The sequence below is a fragment of the Arvicola amphibius genome, chromosome 17, assembly GCF_903992535.2.
Source record: "Arvicola amphibius chromosome 17, mArvAmp1.2, whole genome shotgun sequence".
NCBI lineage: Eukaryota > Metazoa > Chordata > Mammalia > Rodentia > Cricetidae > Arvicola > Arvicola amphibius.
The window spans coordinates 11672737-11688678 of record NC_052063.2 but is presented as its reverse complement, the minus strand read 5'-3'; the positions used below and the strand labels follow the sequence as shown (position 1 = coordinate 11688678).

The 15942-nt window shown below is 39.1% G+C and overlaps 1 protein-coding gene across 4 annotated transcripts in view; it reads right to left on the bottom strand.

Moving 5' to 3' along the window:
* The window catches only part of Eea1 (early endosome antigen 1), a 98020-nt gene that overhangs the window by 28281 nt on the left and 53797 nt on the right, over window positions 1-15942 (bottom strand). For all 4 annotated transcript variants that reach the window (XM_038314535.2, XM_038314536.2, XM_038314538.2 and 1 more), the window contains 6 exons: window positions 13453-13569; window positions 6895-7233; window positions 5982-6131; window positions 4835-4954; window positions 2274-2477; window positions 1177-1377 (listed from right to left, as the gene is read on the bottom strand). In XM_038314535.2, the coding sequence (XP_038170463.1) occupies window positions 1177-1377; window positions 2274-2477; window positions 4835-4954; window positions 5982-6131; window positions 6895-7233; window positions 13453-13569 (1131 nt within the window). The remainder of the gene's footprint in view (window positions 1-1176; window positions 1378-2273; window positions 2478-4834; window positions 4955-5981; window positions 6132-6894; window positions 7234-13452; window positions 13570-15942) is intronic.

Here is a 15942-nt window from a genome sequence, read left to right as displayed (position 1 = left end):
TCACAAAACTATCCAAAATTGACGTAACTACAACACTGAAAAACTTATATGTGAAAGTCTCCCCAAGAGAAGCAGGTACAGGAGGAGACTCCTGGTGCTGGTCAGGTGACAACGAGAAGCTGTCCCTCTATGACACCAGCACACCATCATGGTGGCCCCTTTGTGGAAAAATGGTCCCAGGACTGGGGACACAGGTCTGTGACCTGACGTGTAAGAGGCAAAGGTGAAAGAGCTGTGAGTTCTAGTTCATGCTACATGCTTAGACCCTGTCTTAGAAAGACAAATAAATTGTACTCTTTTTCGGGGGTTAGGCCACTGTATTCAGGAAGAAATGTCAGAGTTCCCCAGGATCACAACAATCTGAACTATGCCATAGAAAATGATGGCGCCACAGATCTGGACATCAGTATGGAGTCCAAAAATAAAACAAACTAGCATGTTTAAAATTCACTCTTTCCAGGTAATTTCTCATATAAAAAGTTTTATTTTTGATGCTCATAAAAAGCCCAGAAATTACACATTTAAAAGCTCAGGTTTTCCACAATAAGTTCTGAAAGAATCAAATGAGCTAAAACTTGTGCCTTCTTTATCAAAAGTGACGTAAGTATTGAAATAACTTGAGCAAAATCCACCACTAGTAAGAAAAGCAAAGACTAGAAAAATATAACACATTTGAAATTAAATAACAAAAGATCAGCAAACACAAAAATCTAAAATGTACATAGTAATTGTAATTTTTAGCAGAAAAACTCCAAATAATGATTTCTCAATAACTCGATACTTGATCTTCACAGAAATAATGTTTGATAAGGTATCAAATGCATGAAGATCAGAGATCCTGCCATTGCTGCAATTTACACTGTTGCAACTTGCGCTCTGAAGCCCTCACTTAGTAAGGCACTAAGAGCAGGCTCACCGAATGTGCTAATTTACCTTCGCACTGTGCAGACCATCCTACTAGGAAGTACCTTGGAAGGAGGAATCAAAAGTTACGTTACAGAAATCACCTTTGCATAGGGAGAAAGAACAAAAATATCTGTGGACATAGGAAACCTCAAGGGACTAAATAATTTGTAGTCTCATTTTCCACTAACAGGTAAAGTGGAAAGAACGTGCAACGTGTAAAATCTAAAACTGACGCTTAATGCATGCACACTCATTAGACAGCATACTTACTTGTATGTCAAGCTGAGAGACCTTCTCCTTGCTTTCATTTAGCTGACTGCTTAGTTCATTAATGCTGGCTTCTAGGGAAAGAACACGGTCTTGTGCAGCCCGGAGATGTGCCTTCTGCTCCTGGACCTGGTCATGCAAATTCTCCTCGGCCTGTTTATGGCTCTCCGACTGATTCTTCAGCTTCTCCACTAGCTGAGCCAGCTATTGCACATGCGAGAGTCTAATTACACAGTATGCACACCACAGCGAAATGAAGACTCACACTGAAGCAGCATCAGAGGACGGAACTGCTCTATACTAGGTAATATCAAGCTTTTTCCATTAAAATATTCCTATCTTCCATAACAACTCAATCTAGTATTCCAAATCCTTAGACTATCAAATTCAGTTATATTTTTAAATCATCTCTATTCAACTAAAACTTATATACAATAAAATTAACCTACCTTATATATAAAATCTGAGATTTGATAAAGGTATACACCCATTACTGACACAACCAAGGTAAAACTATTTTCACAAGCACCTTGTTATTCTTATTCCCCAGTTCTCCCACTGCCTCCTGAGTGCTAGGATTAATGGCGTGCACTACTGCAACCAGCCTCAGTTAAAATGTTTGTACATTTCTCTTCAACTGCATATGAATTTTAGAGTAATAATTTATTAAAACTACTATGAAGCTATATATTATCTAAAGACAAATACATTATCAAAATATAAACAACTGTTGAGTTTGAAATATTATGCAATACTCAGTAGTAGCTAACACTTGATTACTACATTTAACTTATTGATTTGTTGCTAATTTCTTTTTAAAACATCACAAAGGCCGAGGACACATATGTTCCATCAGTCACATCTCCACTCTTCCAGAGACCTAGTAATTTACCTGCTGTCTCACAGGTAATAGATTACCTCCTAGGGACATCTGTTGTCAGAGCATGGTAGCAGCCTTCAGTACACAGAGACCTACCTTGATGTCAAATATGATGGTACAAAAAATATTTTAAAACAAGAAAAGCCAGGATCATGAACTGTTTTTATAAAACATTCAATATAATTCAGAGATTTGAGCAAAGCTCAGTTTGCACACGCACCTGCTCTTGCAGTGTGTGGTTTTTCTCTTGCAACTGCTTAAGAACGGCAGTCTCTCCTTCGCCAGCTTGGATTTTTGCATAAAGATCCTCTCTTTCCTTTTCCAGCAGGGAAATATTTTCTTTACTCTTCTGCAGTAAAGCTTCAAGGTTCTGGATCTTTTGGTCCTTATCACCAATCTGACGTAACACTTGTTCCAAATCATTCTGTAAAGAATTAAACTACTATTTTAAGGATGAAAAGTTTAATAAGTTATTCCTGAAACATGAAAAGATTGACAATAATTTTAATCATCCTGTTGTTTAATAATCATGTTGGTCCTACATCTTAAACTATTACACTTTATTGTGGTAAATCAATCAAAATCACATATTTAATAACTCTACATTATTTTCCTAGCTCCCACACATCTCTCACTTATCAGTTATATATCATATTTCATTTCAATCACTTTGTTAAAATTATACTAAGAAAGATTCTCAGTTTATTTTAAGCTTATATAATAGATATCTCTACTCATCTACATTAGTTTTTAGATTTTAAGCTTCAGCAAAGCCTGAAGGTTTAATTTATACTAGCTTCAGTATCCTTGACCATGCAATTTTAAAGTAATTATTTTTATTTTACGTGCATTAGTGTTCTGCTCACATGCATGTCTGTATGAGGGTGCTGGATCCCCTGCAACTGGATTTATAGGCAGTTGTGAGCTGCCATCTGGGTACGGGAATTGAACCCCGGTCCTCTGAAAGAGCAGTCAGTGCTCTTAACCACTGACCACCTCCCCAGCCCTGTGTCCATGCAACTTTTACCTGGGATCTATTCTATCATCATCTCTACATCTATCTACCCCAGAAATAACAGACTCAGTGACTCGGGCTGCCATTTCTAAGAAGTCTCCTGCAACTTAACTTTACCAGACTGTTTGGGCCAGGTAACTGTCATCTAGGTTCCCATAGTTACTTTTTAAATGTATGAAAGACTAGAACTGTATTTACTGTTTTTAGTTCTTCAGGCTTTCCCCGTTTCCACGAGACGTTTCTTGACCCATACTATGAGTAGGGAATGAGGAACTGAGCATATTCACCCAAGCCCTTGTTCTCCCCTCAGAGTCGGCTGCCATTTCCAGCAGGGTCTACACACCTAGATGAATAAGCTAATTTGGAGGAACTATAGAAAGCCCTCTTAGCTGCTGACCTCTCCGAAAGTTTTCATGCTCCCTTTCTCTCCCACTCCTAACAGTGAAGTCCCAGCATAACCCACATTCACATGATCTAGCTTCTCTCTTCTCTCATGAATCTCCCTGATGCACCATAGCTCCCATCCTCCCTCAGGCCTCTGGTCTCACAAAAGCCTCCCCTAGCAACCTCAACCCTTCCAACACTATGCATACTTCCCGGCTTGGCCTTCCTTTTGTACACGACGACAGCACTTGGGTAACTGTGAGCTTTGCCTATTTACCACGCCTATCGCTTGTCTCCCTCAGCTAGCACTCCATGACAGCAGACATGTTTGTGTGTTTCACTTACTGCCACAAATAGATACAGAATTAGTTCCTTGGCTGAGACTAGACATAATGATGTTCACTTATTGAACAAAAGAAGTGATAATAAATCTAGTATTTTTATCTCTGTGTCTGACTCCTGTGTCAGAAGGAAAGACAACATACTGCAGAAATGACTCACTGTCCCCCACAGACACCACAGAATTCCTATGTACACACCACGAGGCTGTGCTTTCCAGAGGGTGGGCACTGTGATGCTTCATGTTCAGTGTGGAGCAGGGCCTGACGCCCAGGGCTATACCACACCCAGTAATAGCCAATAAATGACAAAAGGAGGAATAAATGAATACGAAAGGCAAATTCACTTCAAACATGTATCCTGCTTTTATGTAACAAAACTAATTTCTCTTACCCTCTAAGCCATGTAATAACAGAATCTATATTAATTTAACCCAATTATATTTTCTGTACCCATAATTTTAGTATTCAGGCAATGTTAATTATATTATACAAGTACTAAATACTATGTGTATGAGTATGCATGTTCATGTGTTTACACACGCATGTGGAGGCCAGAAAGCAACACTGGGAGTCTTCCTCTATTACTTCACTTAAGTTTGTGAGACAGGATCTCTCTTGACTAATGACTGGCAGGCCAGCATGTTCCTCCTCTTCAGCGCTGGGAGGACGGGTGACTGCATGCTACCGTGCATAGCTTGTCACATGGACAGCACAGATATGAACTCAAGTTTTATGAGTTGCTCCATGCTTGTGCAGCCAGCACTTTACCACTTGAGCCATTTCCCCATCTTTATATCTAACTAGGCCATTTAATAGATAAATCTGATAAATATGTTTGAATATTTTATGAATCATATAAAACAAATATGCCTGCAATAAGTTTCAAAGTTCTGAACTGTTCTCACAGAAATCAGAGGTAAGACTTTTCTGATAATCGAAAGCAGTCATCACCAAGTATTTGCATTACGCAGTTCTACCACAACAAAGAATGCTGATCTCTTCCACTTTGGCTGACCAAGCTCAGGCTTATAGCACACTCACCTGAGCTTCTCGGAGTTTGGCTGTGGTGCTTTGCTGAAGAGCTTGCTGCTCTTGATGCTGCTGCTTTGATTTTTCTAACTGATGCTGCAGTTCAGTGGAATTTGTTACCTTTTCCTTCAACTTAGAAAATGTGGACGGTTAGTTGAGAACTGGAGACATAATGCGATCACCCATAAACAGCTGGCATTACACCAATTCTCAAATCGGGGGAAAAATAAATTCAAACAATATGGGAAATAGCTTTACCGCAGTTTCTCAATTACTTATAGAAACTTAATTTCATGGTTTAAGAAGCCATCCTCTACCCATTAAATCTCATCTTAAAAAGAAAACAAATCTTTCTCCAGACTGGCATTAGTTCAGCATCCCTATATGTTAAAGCAATTAATATACAATTTATGTGTAATGATGATCTAAACCACAGTGTCTGCATTTCCTTTACTTTTAATAGTTACATTTATGGCATACTAGGAAGGAATCTAATCTGCTACCACATTTAAAACATTACCTCTAAAAGAAAAGCCTACAGCTGAATTCAGATTTTAATCAGAGTATTTGTTCAATTCAAGTAAAAGTCACGATTCAATCTCAGCATTTACTTGAACCACATAAGGTGCCGCTTGAACAGCCACGGCGTCCTCTGGGCTAACAGCCAATGAGATGGCTTGGTGGCACGTGTTTGTGGTACTAGAACTTGAACTTAGGGCCTGATGCAGCTAGGCAAGCTGTTCCACTGAGCTACACTACATGCCCTATGGGGTTAGTTATGAAAACTGAAGTCTTAAGTGTGTACAGGCTGCTCATGATCTGCACCAGCTGTGTGCTGGTCGGTTAGGAAGTCGTTCTTCCTGGGGAGGAGGAGCACAGCAGCCTTGGGGAGGACCAGGCCAAGAAGGCTTCCTGATGAAAGCTAAAATGGACATTGTGCATTTCCATTGGGAACTTTGAGGAACACAGTAATGATAAGACATAGTAAATTTAAAATGTCGTGAATAAGTAGGATATTCTAACTGGGGAGAAAGAAATGTTTCAATGGCAAATAACAATTATAGTTAAAGTTCTTGACACAAAGCTAGCTGTTACTATGTGTAAGCCGCATCAAGCCTAAAACCGCCCTAGTATCAACGCATTTACTGTGCTGGCTTACCTGCTCTTCTAACCGAGAGAGCTTGAGCTGTAAGTCAGCCACTTGCTGTTCTTTATCCATCAGCTTTTCACTTGAGAGCTGCCTCTGTTCCTTCAGCCTACCGTGCGCTTCCCCTAGTTGGCGCTCCGTCTCCAGAAGTCGGCTATGTAACTTTAAAAGAGAAGCGAAAGCAAGCCTGTGTATGTACGTGTAAACGCACACCGTGCCACCTACATTACTACACTGTGTTTTCCACCCGTTAACCGCAGGCCACCTTTTCATTTTACGTCCCTTCACACCTTATACTACAGAATAACTTCAACTACAACGGAATCTTAATCACAAACTACAATAAATCAAATAAAACTGTAAGCATTGCATATTTTGTGCCTATTTTATTTTCCCTTAAAAAGCACAGGAGACTCGAGCTGGAGAGATGGCTCTGCAGTTTAAGAGCACTGGCTGCTCATCCAGAGGACGCGGGTTTGATTCCCAGCAGCAGCTCACAGCCATCTCTAACTCCAGGTCTGTGGGATTTGACTCCCTCTTCTGACCTCTGCAGGTAACAGGCATGCATGTGCCAGCAAAACACCACACACAATAAAGCTTCAAGCATTCTAAGAATTTTTAAGTAGAGAATAGTGAACATTTGAACTAACTGTAACAGCTAAAACCCATTAATCCCCTTTACTGGGGACCATCTAAGCAATTTTTGTTAAAAAATGCTTCACAATGGTGTTATATGTGAATGGTACCTTTTTTTTTTTTTCCTTAAGGGAAATTAAAATGAAAAAGATCTAACATGACAGGTTGTAAAGCCAAACTGTGGAGGTGGCCATATTTTTCTAGCATGAACAAATTACTATCACATGACCATCAGACTCGGCGAGAAACAGCACGAGGAGCTGCGGCTGCCGCCTGCCGCGGTGCTTACCTGACTGACTTCCCCTTGCAGCTGCAGCCCATGCTGCTCCTTCTCTTCACGCTGCTGCTGCAGCTGCTTACACTCCGCCTTAAGATGCTGCTGCTTGCTCTCCACTTCCCGCAGCTCCTCTCTGAGCTTCTGAGCAGCCTCTGCTCTCTCACTGAGCTCGGCCTGGACCCTCTGTAGGGAGCCCTCGGAGGCAGCCAGCCTTGCCTGCAGCTGCTGACAGTCCAGGTCCTTCTGATGCAGGGCTGCCTGGACAGTCTTCCTACTCGCCAACTCCTCATTGTGCTTCTCCTCTAAGTGCGTGTAGTCCGCGTCTTTCTTCAGCAGCTTCTCAGTCAAGTTCTGAAAGAGCAATTGAAAAATTTACCTTTTAATTCTTTTTCCCTGTTCCAGTTTCTCTATCTGGAACAGATTATATATATATAATAGCAGCAGTCAGTATTACAGTGTAAAACTGAAAACACTTTTGGAAAAAATTATGACATGATGACATAACTTTATTTACTAGTCATCATGATTAAAATATACTGATACAAGTCAAAAAAATTACCAAGAAAATATTGTCGTAACCTGAAAACATATATATTGTATTCTTTGGGGGAGATGTAACATGTTAATGTTCCTACTTAAGTTAAAAAGTTGAAACTACTTTTCCTTTAGTAAAAATTATTCTGAATACTGGGGAACTGAAATGCTCTGACTTGGGCTCTGCCGCTTCCTGGGCAGGGGCAGTTTCAGCACAGCAGGGAGGGCCTTGTGCCCTGCCAGTGTCTGATCCACTGCTGCATTTATTGTCTCTTCTGATAAAGACCATTTTTTAAAATTTATTTATTTATTATATATACAATATTCTTTCTGCCTGTGTGCCTGCAGGCCAGAAGGGGGCGCCAGATCTCATTACAGATGGTTGTGAGCCACCATGAGGTTGCCGAGAATTAAACTCAGGACCTTTGGGAGAGCAGGCAATGCTCTTAACCTCTGAGCCATCTCTCCAGCCCCCATTTTTTTATTTTTAGAGTTACAAGCAAAAATGAATTCAAATTTCTGGGTTTATAAACTAATGCCCTAAAGATAATATTTCTCCGCCTCACACTTTTTTACTTGAACTAGCAAAATAAAATACCACCATCAATCACAGATCTGTATCAACCAACTTGAATTCAAAGACTGTTCTCAGTACTGCTGTTACAACTGACATGAAATTTTTTATTTATTTATTTATTTTTTTTGGTTTTTCGAGACAGGGTTTCCCTGTAGTTTCTAGAGCCTGTCCTGGAACTAGCTCTTGTAGACCAGGCTGGAATATTTTTAAACAAGTAAATTAAGAACAAAATTTTAACTTACAGGCTCTGCCTCATCTGTCATTGGACACTGGACATTTGCTATGCACCGTGCAAGAAGGGACGGCGCAGGAATACGGACAACCTGACCCTCCATAGCTTAGAGACTATTGTACAAATAAGACAGTGTGTTTAAAAAAACCTTTTTAAACTAGGTAAAGTAATTTGCAGAGATCTAAAAGAACTGGGCATGTCATCAGCAGCAGCCTAACACCTTTTTAACATGCAGAAAGCTGAGTGTGAGAGCAGATAAACACGGGGAGAGGGGAAGAGGAAGAGAAGAATTTTTGTTTTACAAAAAGAAGAAAAAAAGTTTTACAACTTTTGAGAACTCACTGCATGGAACTGTTTCCATCACTTATTTCTGACCCACATTCTCCCCCAGCTCCTTCAAAGTCTTCCCCACTCCCTTTCAAGTTCAGTCTCTTCTTTGCTGTGGGAATTCCTACCACCCATAGCCTTTAAGTTACACGCCCACTTGGGTGTGGCCTCTTTTCTAGCTGCTGGATTTGGTCGCTGTTCCCGGTTCCAGCAGAGGATTGTGATCTGTGAGTCTACCCCTAAATAAATAACCCTCTATCATTCTCAATTCTGAGCTAGTGTGGGATTTCTTTTAAATGTCCTTCTTCATCTAGCACCCACGTGGATCTGAACTCTACACTTACCGGGTGGATCAGCTTAAAGGCCTAAACAGTCATAGCTCAGTAAGTCTCTCACCCCCACTAGCTTGACTTTTTACACCCCCACTGGCTTGACTTTTTACCTACTAAGTGGTTTTTTTGTAAAACCCCCACCACAGTGGAACTAACTGCCTACGGCAACTTGGAAATTTCCCAAGCGCCACCCCCTCTGTGGCAAGTTCCCTGCTGCAACTTCTGGTTTGTACTCCCGGCTCCTGAGTTCTGGGATTCTTGCTCCATGTACAGAATTGATTTAATTGCTTTTAATCTGTCAAGCAAAGCATATTTCTCAGTATTTAACCAGCACCAAGGCAGGGAAACCTAAGCAGCTCAGGACTATTCCTGGCACCAGGTTGTGCCTCTAGGCACGACTCTGCAACCACGACACCTGCTGGACAATAAAGATTTTACACCTAAAACAATTTACTGGATTTCATAAGTTAATAAATCAATAAACCTGAAAGTTATATAATGGCAGACAACATTACTATTGAAACTTTTAGTAACTTTTTTGCTAAGACTATGGATTGTATTCTGCAAGGCTTATATGGTTATGGTGATACATCCATTTATTGGATATTGGGACTCAGTTTTTTTTCTTCATATTATATCCTTAAGAGAATGGTTTGATAACAGAGCCAAGAATGAGGCACTTTTAGAAATGATACAGGCGAATAATGAACAGCTAGCTGACACAATAAATACCATCGAAAATCAAGTTACCTGAAAAAATTAATACTATTGAAAAGCGTAATGTTAATTTGACAAATTGAATCCATATCAATCAATACTGAGAAATTATCTGAAAGACATCATACTATTGAATTTGACAATCAAAATTTGTTTAAAAGTTATGTATGATAGGATAGCAGATAGAGTATCTCTACAGGATGGCAATTTGCACGTTATCCAAATAATGTCCAAGGATGAGATGTTATCTTGAAAAGAAAAACTTCAGACCTTGGAATCACATGTGCAGAATGAGAACCAGAGGCTAGGTGCCTCAATTAAATCACTAGAAATACAGACAGTCCAGGAGATTCAAGCTTTACGAAAGACAGTAGTAAAAAGATTCAAAACAACTGAGAAACTTATTGGAGCTGATGAGCGGGGAAAGAAGGTACAAGGACAGGATTTAATATACCAGTAGTTGCCAAAGATGACTTACCAAGGGTTTTAGCTTCCTATCCTGTAATATACACTGACAAAACATCAAGTTCTAAATACCCCAAAAGACCCAAAGAAGGTAGATGGACACCTATAGGAATGAATGATTTAAAAGAAACTAAGCAATCTGTCATAATTTATGGCTTGCATTCCACATTTTTTAAGGAGATGATAAAGACATGGGCTTCTAGCATTAAAACAACACCACACGACTGGTTTCAGTTAGTTTCAGCAGTCCTGAATGATGGGCTTCAACTGATGGATAAATGTTATTTCAGAGAAGAGGCTAAAATTTTAGAACAGGGAAAAGCAAAAGGACTTGAGACTTCCCAAGATCAAATCCTTGGCGAGGGCACTTATGCTGACCCACAGGCTCGAGCTCTTTACAATGAACAAATCTTGTCCCTATACCACAAAGTAGCCTGGTACAGGAGCAACTAGATGCTCATCATACTGAAGAATCAACAAGCTCTTAGAATTCTCCTGAATTTGTTGTTAAAAAGAAATCTGGTAAATGGAGAATGGTGACAGATCTAAAAGCTGTCAACAAGGTAAGTCAACCTATGGGACCTCTACAATCTGCCCTCTCTATTGCCAAAAGGATGGCCTCTTATTATTTATTTAAAAGATTGTTTCTTCATTATACCTTTACAAGTAAAGGCTGGAGAAAAATTTGCCTTCACAGTGTCTACTTATAATAATGGGTATCATCAATATATAGGGCATGAATGCATAAAACTTCCAAAAACCAAAAGTTAATATTTAAAATGAACTACCTGTAATAAGTACCTAACTACAAAACACATAAATGAAGTATTTTTTTTTAATTTTTTTGTTTTGTTTTGTTTTGTTTTTTCGAGACAGGGTTTCTCTGTGGCTTTGGAGCCTGTCCTGGAACTAGCTCTTGTAGACCAGGCTGGTCTCGAACTCACAGAGATCCGCCTGCCTCTGCCTCCCGAGTGCTGGGATTAAAGGCGTGCGCCACCACCGCCCGGCCAAATGAAGTATTTTTAAAAGGTGTACAACAAAGTTGAGTGTGGGTGGTGTGCACCTTTAATCCTACAACAGGCAAATCTGAGTTTGAGCACAGCCTGGTCTACAGAGTGAGTTTCAGGACAGCCAGGGCTACACAGAGAAACCCTGCCCCACGCCCCGCAAAAAAGTGGACTATATTTGAGGAAGACAACTATGACAATCTCTGGCCTCAGTACATACCTACAAAGGCATACACATCTACACCTATACACACACACACACACACACATACACCAATTCCTGGTATAATGGCACATGCCTATAATTTTAGCACTTGAGAGACTAATGCAGAATATTATGAGTTTGAGGCCAGCCTGGGCTACGTAGCATGTTCTAGGACAGCATCAGCCACAAAACAAGAACCTGCCTCAAAATAAAAAGAAAAAACCCAACAGTTTTACACTTCCCGATTCCAAAACTTACTACAAAGCTAATAATCACACAGCGATGCTGGCATAAAGAGAAACAAAGATGAGGGGAGCCGAGGGCCCAGAAATACATTCACATATACGGCTGCTATGGTCACAAGCTTTGTGTCCCCTGTGATTCCAAAATCACATTTTCAAATCCTAAGCAAGGCAAAGGAATTAGGAGATTTTGTGTTTGAGAGGTTATTAGACTTTAGACCAAAGCCTCATGAATGAGATTAGTGTCCTTATTAAAAAGAAAAAAAAAAAGGCCTCAAAAAGATCCCTCGTTCCTTCTCATGCAAGGACACAGCAAGCAGGCACCGTCTATGGACCAGACAGCAGTCTACCAAGACAGAAGATCTTGTCCTAAATTTGGATGTCTTAGAATAAATAACAGCGAGAAATCCATGTCTGCTAATTCTAAGTTCTTCGGTTTATGGTGCTGTTATAGGAGCTAAAACAGACTAAGGCAGTAATCAAATGACTTAAGAGGTCCATGACCATACAACAGGGAAAGGAGTCTAAAGAAATGGCATCAGGAAAAGTGAGTACCCACATGCAACAGGATGAAACCAGACTTTTGTCATATGTGTGCACAGGATTATCCCAAAGCTAAGACATAAATATAACACCTAAGATGATAAAATTCTTAAAGGAAATAAAGAGGCAAAAAATCATGAAATTGAATTTGTCAGTAAATCTCTTCCATTTGTTACCTAAAGCATAGGCAAAAAAAAGTAAAAGGGCAAAACCTGAACAAGTGTTGGGGAGGCTGTGGGGAGACCGTGTGACCTGCAGATGGGAATGGGAAAGGACACTCGCAAGCCAACTACAATCAATATAGTAGTTCTAGGGAGGGAGGGAGGGCAGATATAAGGCTAGGATACAGCTATGTGGTCAAATATTTATCTAATACTGTACTCATGAGGACCTGGATTTGATCCCCATCATCACAAATACATATGTATTTGCATTCAGTCTATCTTCATCCTCTAACCTTTAGCCTTTCTCCTTGTCTCCATGTTATACTGCATCCCATGCGCGTACACACACACACATACACACACAAACACATGTATTATTGGCTAAATTCAACATATGAAAGGGAATGCAAGTTATAAAAGGGGATATAAAGATAATTGTTTTTCTAGTTCTAATTCTGTCATGGATAAAATTTATTTGATATTGAACATATAAAATTTAATATGAGGCTCCACAGCTTACATTCTGAATGCTTATTCTAACTTTATAGTTTGTTCAGTTGTATGAACTTTGGGACTAGCTGATTTTGATGTGTGATATTTTTATTCATTTGTAAGGTCTGTTTTTTAAATAAACCTTATAAATGTGTAAATGTAAGTACAGATATGTAATAAAATTACTATATGACCCAGTACCTTAATATCTGGATATATAGCCAAGAGGATTAAAGACAGGGTTATAAATACATTTGTACATCCATGTTCTAAGCCATATTATTTATGATAACCAGAAAAATGAAAGTATCCAAAGTATCTACTGACAGACGAATGAATGTATAATATATCATCAAATTAACCTGCAGTATCATTCAGTCATAGAGAAACATCAGGCACACAGATGAACCCTGCAGGGTATTATGTTACACAGTGTCAGCTACAGAAACACAAATACTTATGAATTGACTCAGATAGGGGCCTAGGATTGTAAACATCATAGAAAATACAAGAGAATGGTGGTTGCCTGGAGCTCAGGAAAGGGACAGTGGGGAGTGTCCTTCTTTTGGTATAAGATGCACTTTTGCAATATGAAGAGCTCTTGAATGTTTATGAGAGAGAGAGAGAGAGAGAGAGAGAGAGAGAGAGAGAGAGAGAGATCTTGTCCTATGGTATAAATAAAACAGTGAAGATAAAATCTATTCACCACTATACGCAGCTTTAAAACTCTTACCTGGTTTTTTTGTGTTAATTCATTAATTGAACCTTTAAGTTTTTGTATTTCCTGAACATATACTGCAACTTCTTGGGGGCCTTTGGCAAGTTCAGTTCTTAGCTGGTTTATTGTAGCCTGAAAAGTAAAATAAAAATTAATGCAAACAAAATGGAGGTGAATGAAGATTTGAAGACAGTCTGCTTTCTTTCGCTGGTGCAGTTAACTTGAAGTAATACTTGAAACTTTTCTAACACCATTATTCTAATAAAACTCGATTCTAATACCATTAATACGCCCACCTAAAACGTTTTGCTTAAAATTAATTTTACAAATACAGCCAAGATGCATACGTTCATTTATTTAATAATATATCGAGAAATGCTGGCATTTTTATCTGCCTGAACTAACATCAAACTGCATTTTTAATTTCATGGTTTTAAATCTATACTTTGAACTCCCCAAATTTAAAAAGGAAAAACAATTATGTCTAGAATTTCTCCAAGCTTCCACAGCAAAAACTTTTCCTTTCATTTTAAGACACACATATTGAAACATACAATATGGTTTGATTTGGGTGAATCACCTCTACGATTATACTGAGTGTATTTATCCAAACAAGCTACCAGGACCTTACAGTCAAGTGTAACAGAGGAAAAGAAACCTGTCTTAGTGAATTTAAACATTTTCATATCAAATCAATTAATGTTTATTGTTCAGATAGCTTGATCACTTAAAAACAGTTAAAAAAAAAGTCAGATGGGCAAATATCTTGGAAAGCCACACCTGTAATACACAAAAGCTCAAATATCAGAATGCTACTACAGGTGATATTAACAAATCAAGTTTGTTTCTAATATTTCTTGTTGGTTCTACTTTATACATACTTAAAATTAGTAATTTCCATTGTATGTTCTTTATGATGAAAAGACTTTATAATATGTGTAATCGTAATTTTTGCTCCTAGACATAACTTTGGAGGGATCTGGTTTGCTGAGGTGGTAATAGCTCTGCTCAGACCCTTCCACTACTTTCTTACAGACCCAGAGTCCACAGACTTATTTCCTGAAGTATTTTCAGTGGTGCTGTATCTTCATTTAGAAAACAATAGTTTCAAATTTCAGAAGTTAATTAAGCACACTAATGACTATATTGGATGATTAAGCACTGGGACTTATTATAATAACCATAAATTAAGAAAACACATTTGGTTTAGAATAATGTTTAAATGTGATCACTAAGAAAAACCACGTGGGAAGAGTATATACCAAAAGGGAGACATTCGCTGTAAGGAAACAGAGGGAAGGAGGATGTTATGAGACTTTCCCCTTCCCTTGTCCACAATATCACATTTCTACCTTTTAAAATGATAATGCATTGTTCTGATTTGGGGGAAATAATGATTAAAGAGAAACTCAAAGGACATAAATGTGTTTTCTCTGCAGAGAGGACCAGAGTTGTCACGCCAAGGTCTTTCTCTGCCTGTGCTGACCTTCCTTGCCATTCGAGAGCTCAAGCGTATCTAGGGTGCAGTTTAGCCCCCGCTGCAATAGGTCCAGGCTTCCTCTGCACGGGACTTCATGTGGATTCCCCCCACTATACTCTCCTTACTCACAGCCTCAAGATCTTCCTCAACCATGCTAGCTAAAACTGCCCCACGTCATTCCTGGCTCTACCACAGCACACACCTTCTCTTTCCTGCCTCATAGAACTTATTCTCACTTCCTACTGTGGTGTGGTTTGATTGTAAACAGCATCTAAACATGTCAAAGGTGCATGTGGTTAAGCCTTGTTTAAGCCAGCGCATCTAATCATTGAGAGGTCATTGGATCATAAGGACTCTGCCCTAATCAAATGATTAATGCATTGGTCAATTCATGATTTGATTACAATGTAGGAGCTGATGCGAACTGTCAGAGGTAAAGCATGGCTCAGGAAGTCGTCACCAGGGCATCTTGACCCAGTTACTCTCTGTGCGTCCTGGCTACCAGAAGGAAGCAGCCTTTGCCATAGACCCCAGCTGCCATGATATTCTAAAGCAAAGGATCAAGCAAAAACTGGACTAAATTTATGAGCCCTCCTGTAAAATTGTTTCTCTTGGGTGGCTTTCACAGAATAAATATCTAACACAAATTTAGATTGGTTTTGCTATGCATTATTTGATTCCCACAAAGGACTATGAGCCTCATGAGAGCAGGTACTGACTTAGTGGTGTACTCCTAATAACTAAAATTGTTTCTGCTGCTTAGTATTTATTCAGAATATATTCCCTAATGAGTGATCATCCCCTGAAAGATTCAAGAGATATTTATTCCCATTAGAACAATATATGGGACCCTAAAAGAATTTTTATTTTCCTTCATGCTATGTTACTGAACTTAACACAGTATTTTTAGTAGAACCTTTAAGTTACAAACAATTAAGGAACAATATTTTGACCAGACATTCTGCTAGTGCTAAGGAATTATAATTATTGCTTAAATATTCTACTACTATCAAGAAATAATCATT